Source organism: Nyctibius grandis, chromosome 3 (genome assembly GCF_013368605.1).
Source record: "Nyctibius grandis isolate bNycGra1 chromosome 3, bNycGra1.pri, whole genome shotgun sequence".
NCBI classification, from domain to species: domain Eukaryota; kingdom Metazoa; phylum Chordata; class Aves; order Nyctibiiformes; family Nyctibiidae; genus Nyctibius; species Nyctibius grandis.
In genome coordinates, this window is record NC_090660.1 from 4,313,277 (window position 1) to 4,322,244 (window position 8,968).

At 36.5% G+C, this 8,968-nt stretch overlaps 1 protein-coding gene across 1 annotated transcript in view; it reads left to right on the forward strand.

The window, feature by feature from the left end:
• Positions 1 to 7,962, forward strand: part of NFX1 (nuclear transcription factor, X-box binding 1) — a 66,282-nt gene extending 58,320 nt beyond the window's left edge. Inside the window, 2 exon segments of the mRNA XM_068396506.1 lie at positions 1,614 to 1,715; positions 3,200 to 7,962. Of these exon segments, the coding sequence (XP_068252607.1) occupies positions 1,614 to 1,715; positions 3,200 to 3,275 (178 nt within the window). The 3' untranslated portion in view covers positions 3,276 to 7,962.
• Positions 7,963 to 8,968: the final 1,006 nt, after the last annotated feature.

Sequence of the window (8,968 nt, forward strand, 5' to 3'; positions counted from 1 at the left end):
TTTAAAACAATACTGAAATGGGGTCAGGGATCATCACTTCTTATTTTAGTGGACTTCTAACTTACCTTGAGAATGTTGTGGTGGTTTTCATCTGTGTTGCCACAATATCCCAGGAATTGGCCTTTATATTTTGAGAACTGATGGAAACAAGACATGATGGAAGTAAGACAATTATTTAATTGTTTTGAGCTCTGAAATAGAACTAGTGTTTATCTGTGTACTGATGTGAGATTTCAACTGCTTAGAGCTCTGAGGGAGATGGGGAAAAAATACGAATTACCAAGTATGTGACAAAGGATGGAACTCAACACATGCGCATTTCTGGAATTATAACGATACACAAGCCATTGTTTTGCAGCATTTTTTTGCTATTTGAAGTGTAATTTTGAAAGGAACAAGATGAACTTGAAAGTCGGAATGGAATGTGATTAGTAGACACAGAGAATCTCATGGTCTAGAGGACTCTGCTCTGGGAGGAATTTATTTAAAAATTCATAATAAACAAGGAGGAAACATTAGTGATTGATATAGAATCATAGAATCATTTAGGTTGGAAAAGACCATTAAGATCATAGGTTGGTTAACAGTTGGACTCAAACACTACTAAGTCCACCACTAAACCATGTCCCTAGGCACCATGTCTACATGTCTTCTAAATACCTCCAGGGATGGTGACTTAACCCCTTCCCTGGGCAGCCTGTCCCAATGCTTGAGAACTCTTTCAGTGAAGAAATTTTTCCTAATATCCAGTATAAACTATTGAGATAGAAAGAGGAAAGCAAACCAGTGTAGTGTACCAGAATTAGTTTGGTCTTAAAATGTCAGTAACATGGGTTTAGAGGAAAGTGCAAGAAGGTTAAGAAATTGACCTTGACAAGGTTTAAGAATTTTAATTTATTCAGCTTATTCGCCCCCAGAGAAGATGAAAAGAAACTGAATGGAAGAGTGCTGATAGTGGAAGGTTTTTCAGCCTTGCAGTTAAATCGTAACAGTGACTGGAAGTTGAAATAAAGCAAGCTCACTCTTCAAAGTGGCTCATGAATTTATAGGAAATTTTAAGACATCTCCACAGCCTGTTAGAGATATAGTGTGTTCGGTAATTATTTGAAATTTATTTTGTTAAAAAGAGATACCTTTTTGGAACAATCTTCCTAGGTTTTTTTCTATTTGGTTGTGTTTTGTTTTGTGGGTGTTTTTTTTATATACTTCCTCTTTCTCCAGCCTTTGGGCATGGACTGTCATACTGAAGTTGAGTGTGATTCACAGCTAATATATGCCTAAATAATGTAAATATATATGCTAAAGTACACTGTCCTCCTATGTTGGAGAAAATACTGCCCTGCATCACAGCCACAGGGTGGCCCTTGCATTGCAGATGGGACAAGCACAAGTGGGATGCTTCATTGTGTGGTCGTGTTCTTGGTAATGAAAATGGACTTTGCACACTATTGGTCTCCATGGTTGGAAAATTAAATACTTTAATCGATGATTTAAGTATACAAGTATGAACTCTGACACTAGAACTGCTACTGAAAAATGTAACTCTCTTGCCCTGACTTCTTAATGAATATAATTTCCTGTTGAACTAAATAACATTTCTTTTATTTTTCTAGAGGGAAATCCATTTGTCCAAGCAATACCTTAACTTCCGTGCTAGATAAAGAAATGCAGAGGAGGCCTCCACCTCCTATTCCTCATTACAAACAAACAGATAAGTAAGGAATTTGTTTTTAAAACAGTATTCTTCAATTTTGTGCTGAGTTACCTGAGGAGAGTGTTCCTGGGCTTCAACTTTATACTCCCTGATTCTTTGTTTTCCCAGCCCACACACAACTTTGGAGCTTGCAGCCTGCACTAGATTTTTCTTTCCACAGAAGTAAACCTGAAATGAAGTGCTAAGAAAATGTAGGCTTGACTGTGGGGTATAGGAGTAGTAATATAACAAATATTGCGGACATTGTGTTTCATTTTTTAGTAAAGATTAGCTAGTTGGGAAGAGATGGCTGTTTTGGAGGTTTTGGGATGTTTTTTACCTTTAACTGTTCTGTGTAAAAAAAAGTAATGTCTTACTGGCATACAGTGATTTATTTGGACAGGTAGTAAATGTATTTTTCTTGTGTAGATATGACTACACAGTTGGCTAAAGGTTAACTACCATTTTTCTCAGGTAGTGAAAACTACTGAAGCTGGGATATATAAGGCTTCTTGGTTCATAGTCTAATAGAACAGTCTTTACTTTGTATAACTTGCCAGATTCAGGTAGCTGTAGTCTTCTCATAGTTATGAATTTTTTTAATGGATGGCTTATTCCTTGTTCAGGTTTACCTTTCAGAACTTTTTTCCGCCCAAGTTATTTCCAAATTAGCATTTGAAATCATATTCTGTGAAGTACCATTTGCAGAAAGGGACAGCTTAATTTTGCAGTAACTATTGCAGTAGCTATTGGGTGTTTCAGGTGCTGCTGAGAAAATTTAAATTGTTTCAGAACTAAGCATCTAGAGCAAAACACAGGTCTAAAATGACTGCTTACGGCGTAACTCAATGTGAATTTTAAAAAGGTTGTTACTCTTTATTTCCACTTACTTCTGTGGGATTCCTGTCTTCAGTGACCCAAATGAAAGGGAGTTATGTGGCAAAATTAAATTAAAAAGGGCTTTAGCCGTTTATTTTTAATTACTAGAAGTGAAATTTCTTTAAAGTGCTTAATTCTACAAAATATTCTGGAAGATCTCATACTGTCTTATGGAAAAGATCTTTAACGTTTGGATTTGGTATTACCGTATATTTTTTGTTACTTTTGCTGTTAAAAGTGAGCAGATTTGATCGTCAGCTCACTTCAACAGTATTTCTTTTGCTCTTTCTTTTAAAAAGGCACGTTGAACATTTAGTCTTCAGCACAGTATCGTTTTTGTAATAAATATTACCAGTAAATGGTATTTTCTGGTAAAACCCCAAAACAAATTGTATCAATTCAGCCATACATTGATGTACATTAATTTAATAAAGTATATTTTTTTTCCAAAAATCAGTTAACAAAGGCTTTCTGGAGCATTAAGGTACTTCCATTAAAACATAATTTAGAAATGCCATTTACCAATGCGTGTGCACGCTGAGACATCATGGGAGTTTGTGATTTCAGTTTACTTTGTATCTTGTTTTTCACGTGGGTAAGTAACATCTACTATTCTTATAATTTCAGGAGTAGTGGAAACAGTGGTTTATCCAAACCATTAAAAGAAGAGCCGGTAATTGACTACTTTGATGTCCAGGACTGAAGTGATTGATGTAGAATTATGATATAGAAGCTTAGAGGTGAAGATATTATAAGTTATTGTGTGAGGCGCTTTTTGGATATCTGTCAAACAATCAGTTGTTCAGCATATTCATGATTTAACATCTAAAGTTACATTGATTGTGATACTTTAAAAAGTTATGCATTTTTACAGTTTCTGTAACTGCAAAATACCGAACAGTAGTATAGCTCTTAAAACCTGCATTTGGTGCAATTTTTTTATCTAATGTGCTGTCAGAATGATGTTGATTTCCATTGATGCCTTTAAAGTGAGAGAACTGGTAATCAAATATATTTTTGTGGCTAGTAAGAACAATGATAAATCTCAAAGATTTATTTTGACATATCTCACACAACTTAAAATGGACCAGAAATAATATGTGTTAAAAACACTGATGGGAATATTCTTGAAGTGTTTTCATATTTTATTAATTCACTTTTGTGTTAAGGGGGTAAATTTGGGAATTTGAGTTACTCTTCTACATGGAAGGAAATACAAAATTTAGTCTAAGTATGAATATATACACTAAATGCCCATTAAAAGCACAGACTTCCTTTGGTATCTGAAGAACCAGGATTTGGGGAAGGTGGGGAATTAAGACTTATTTTGCATTATCTCAAATTTGATGTGTTTAAAAAAACAACCAAACAAAAAAAGCCAAACAAAAAAAACCAAAACAAACAACAAAAAAAACCTCCACCCCAGAAAAACCAACACAAGAAAATTATTAATACTTGGTTATTCGAGAACTTGAACAAAATCAGACTTTATATATTATTTTGGTGTTCTATTTGGTTTAATTTGTATTTAGATATGTTAGCTTGATGGTCTTCTGGGTTTTTTTTTTTTTGCATGGTTTTATTGGGGGTTTAAGTCTTTTTCTGTACTGTGGAAGCTTAAGATGAATGTCTGAAGGTTGGTTTAAGTATGTTATGAATTTGGAACAATATTTATAACATTTCTAAGACCATCTGTCTAAACTGTTTGGCAATGTAAGATCTTTGTTTTATGGGTAATGCCGTAAACAAAATGGGATGATGGTTTAAACAGTGAAAGACACCAGACTGGTGTCATAGATGGTGAATTGTTTCCAGATGATGAGTTACGGTAGGTGAGTAGCTCTCTGGGAGAGGACTTTGTAGGTCTGATCAGAAGAGGTGGCACAGCTCCGAATTTGAGTAATACCTGTTCACTTGAGGAGAAGGTTTTTTAAATGAATAACTTTAGTAACTCTGACACTGATGCACTCTGTTTCTTGTTCCTTGTGGCTGGCTGTGTGTAGCACTAGAGGCGAGTCCCCTGTACAGCTTCAGAAGTTGCTGCTAAAAGGGGCTTAGCATAATGAAGAAACAGATCTAGCAGAAGACTTGTCATCTGTTGTTATTTTTCAGCCAGTGTGAGATTTATTGCTAAGAAAATGGATGGCAGTTATCCATGCTTAGATTCACTTACAGTTATCACACAACCCTGCGCCTTAACTGTGAAGCATTCTGTGGCTACATTTCATCTTGACCAGCTTGTGAAACATGAAAGAATGAGCAGCAAACTCACTCTGTCTCCTAAAATGTTTTGAAAATTAAAATGCATGTTGTTATTGCCTATTTTTGTAAGAGCTTATTATTTCACCTTAAAAAAATATGAAGTCTTGTTTCTAAACATTTGAAATGCATATGCTTCAGGTAAAACAGTTACCAGAAGGATTCTCAACCCTCAAGAGAGTTCAGGCTTTTAATTTAGTGATTTAAATTGGGTTTACCTTTTTTGTCTAATATTTTGTGAACAGAAATGAAAAATAAATTAACATAGCTTATATTGCCCTTAATTTGTTAAGCAAATTAATGTTTGATTCGACAAGCTGTACTGCTTTTCTAAGTTCAGCTGAAGAAATAAGTTGCTCAGCATCTTTCCAGGAATGTATTTCTTACACTCCTCACAATGAAGGGATTGATCTATTCCAGTGCTTGCAGACAAGTGCCACTTAATGTGGCCAAAGGCTAATTCAGAGCTATGTTAATATAGCACAAGCTAGTAACACTTGTTAGGGAGAATATACAGAGTTATACTGCAAAGGTAGGTTCTGGAAAGGAGCTGGCACGCATGTCGGGCAAGCTGGGAGTATAAAATTAGATGCACGTGCACTGGAGCACATGCAGTTGGTAGATAGGACATTACAGAAAATCAAAGTGATTTGATGATAATAAATCAAATAAAGCTGAAGCCTATTAACTTTTCAGTTTCACAGGAATATAGCTAAAACTTTACATTTGCACCTCTGATTTGAAATTTAAAACTTAAAAAAGTTTTAATAGCATTGTGTTTAGCTCTGCTTTTTGGAATTTTTATCAGATTGTGGCTTTAACGTAAGAATGTGAACTTTGGTGAGATGCACTTCAGCAGTCAAGTATTCTGCCACTGCTTTTAATGAGAAAACCCAGTTAATCTTCAGCTTCTCAAGATGAGACTACTAATTATTACTGAATCTGTTCATACTGAGAAGTCATAATTCTCATCACTAAACCTCTTAACTATATGAATGTTAAAACATTTTTATAGATCTGTATGTTACACATCTCTAAATCGTGCCTGGTGGAGCTTATCTGTAGTTATAAAGTCAGTCACACGTACAGAAACATTGATTTTGAAATGCATTTTAATAACTTGGTTAAAAACATTTTACCAGACATTTACCTGGGAAAGTAACACCAAAAAGAAAACATTGATGTCCTTCTTCCCAGTACACAGTTACACAGCCTTAAGGAGGAACTCAGCAAAGTTTAACCGTGGTGCTCTCCTCTCTGTTCTGGTTTGCTTTTGCTGCAATGTATCTGTGACTTTCATATGGAATAGCACTAAAGGTTGTGGTTTTGATATCTGTGATAACTCATCTTCATCTTGCACGTGTGCCTCATGGAACTATTTTTCAAACAGCTATTTTGTAAATCTGAGCTGGCCTTTACACCTTTTATCTGATAGAAAAATGAGTGGTTAAAAGAAATCTTTGCATTAGTGAAGTCAGTGGCAAAAATCCCATTGACATCCCTTGAACCAACACTTAGGCTTCAATATCCTAGTCGTTTTCCACAGCCCTGAGAATAATGTTGTTTCTTGTAAATTAATTTGAAAAAAAGTACTCTGCAATAAGCATCTTTTGAAATAAAGTATGTGGTGTTGTCACGGATGGAGCGATGCACTTCCCTCCTGAGAAGCAGCAATATGTTTATTGATCCAAAACAGTGATTTAACAAAGTTTGATAGTAAATGTGACAGCGGTTTAACAAAATTTGATGGTAAGGTGCACTTGATTATTTACTGCACAGAGGACAGGGTCAGGCAAAACTGTCAGGGAGACCCTCCCGTTGAGTCATGAAGTTCAAAAAGGATTCCCTTGCTTTCTAAACTCCTTCTCAGAGAGGAGTCTAGACGTGGCTGGATTCAGTCCTAGTCCCACACTTGGTCAACAGTTTATGTCTAAAGGATGGTATATGTGCAGTCAATACTTTGTATCACTCAGCTAAGATTACAAAGTTTAGCATGCTGTTAATCACTTCCCCAGCATCTGTTGCAGCAAGGTATCTCTCAACCTTGAGGAGCAACCTTGCGAGGCGTCCCTGTTCAAGGGGAGATCCTGTTGTGCAGCCTGCTGCTGTGCAGGAGAATTCAAAGGACTCTTGGGCCGCTCACTATTTATGGGGGTAAGGCGATTAATTCATAGTCATATTTGCATACTGACCACAGATGCTAGTTTCTGCCAAATTTGGCTTGAGTGGGACATTGATCAGCACTGTGGTTAGGTGGGTGCATTGCTCAAATCAGCGCTTGGCTATTGTGGTGTTATCTGTCTCCCCCAAATCCACTTCGAGCTGGGTACAGCCATGGTGACTGGATGCCTCCATTGCAACCACCGCTGGTGGTCATCGATGGAGCAGGGTTACAGGAGATAAAGGTCAGGGGGGTCAGGTGGAACTCATGCAACTTCATGAAGTGCTTTTAAAATTGTGTATAAAATAGGCAGATACTTTGGCATTTCAGCTGTGCTGCTACCGATCTATATTGTTTAACATGTTTAAAGTGCTCTGAATATTCAGTGCTTGGGTTTAACCTAAAATTGTGTGAAATGCGTAAGTAGACTTAAATACCACGATTTCTATGGCAGTTTTGTGCAGTATCTGCCACATAATGAAATGAGCGAAGTAAAATTGTTCTAAAACTCTTAAGTTATTTGTTTAAAGTTTTATATTTGACTTGATCTTTTCAAGTTACTGGTATAAAATCACTTTCTTTATAAATCTGAAATAAATCTAAGTTGAAAGTTCAGTGCTTTGGAGTTGTTTGCAACCTTTGTTTTTGTATTCCGAAGTTGGAAGACAGATACCACAGAGAAACAATAAAGATTTAAATGGAAGTTTGGGGAGTCCTTTTCCTCAAATTTTGAAATATGAGGTATGATTTTGTGGATTTGGAATTACTTTAAATGAATGCTGTAAGGAGAATGAAGCAAGTAAAGAGGGACTCCCCAGGAAGTGGAGAGTAAGGATTATTTGCTACCTTCTTGGGATTTAGAAGTACAGGAGAGATGATTATCTGAATAGAAATGTACATTTTGTCTATCTGAAAAACCCTTTACCATGTCAGCCTAAATGCTACTTGGCAATAAAATGTCTTATTTTAACTTACTGTCCTTTCTTTGTTGTTTGCCTCCCATTCAGTTGCGATGGTGACTGTAAAGAAGAGTTGTATGGGGTGGGAGCAGCGGGGTGGGGACAATGTGAGGATTAATGTCACTTAAAAGTCCCTGTGGTTGTTAGATTTAATAAATACAGGATGACAAATGTTACGGGAGGAGAGGTGAAAACTTTGCCAACACAGTTCAGCATATGGCAGGGAGACTCCAAAAGCAAACAGTCTGAAACTCAGAAGTTTGAAATTATTTGAACTGCTTCCTCCTGAAACTTTTATAATACCAAGTAAGGCATCTCCAATGGCAAAAGCCACAGAAATGAAGATAACAGCAAAAACTTACAGTGGCCTGACCTGATATTTCAGATGGCTCAAAGAAATTCAAGAAATTATCTGAGATTGGAGAGTTCTTGAAAGACATCTGAACACCTTTTGTCGTCTTCAACTGCCATTTCTTTTCAGGATATTTTGGAGGATGAAGGTGGCACGTTGCAGGTATATAAGCACTGCAAACCAGATCTTAATTGGAAATCTCTGCCTGAAAAAAACACTTGCACTTCAGTTCAGGACTGTCGTTGACTAGAAGGTGACCAAACATGTCATTGTTATCAGTGTGTGCAAATGGCAGCAGAGGAGAGAAATCAGTTTTGTTTTCTGTTCACTGATCTTGCCCATGTTTGGAAATAGTCATTGAAGTCACAACATGGTCACAACAATCCCCTACGAGGGTAAAAGAAAAGCTTAGGTAGATCCTACTGTTGAAATAATGTTGGTTTTCGAGTACTTTAGACTTTGTAGATGCTGAATTCCCAGCAGAAGCCTTGATACTCAACAAATGCTGTTCTTATCCTTTACTAAGATGCTACATTCATACGATGGTTGATGTGCATTTTTATGTCTATACACTTGTTATTTAACCATGAACCAGAATGCAAGAGACATTAGAAAGGGTATCTTTAGAAAGGCTGTATTTTGGATGCTCCTGAGCTCTAGACCAG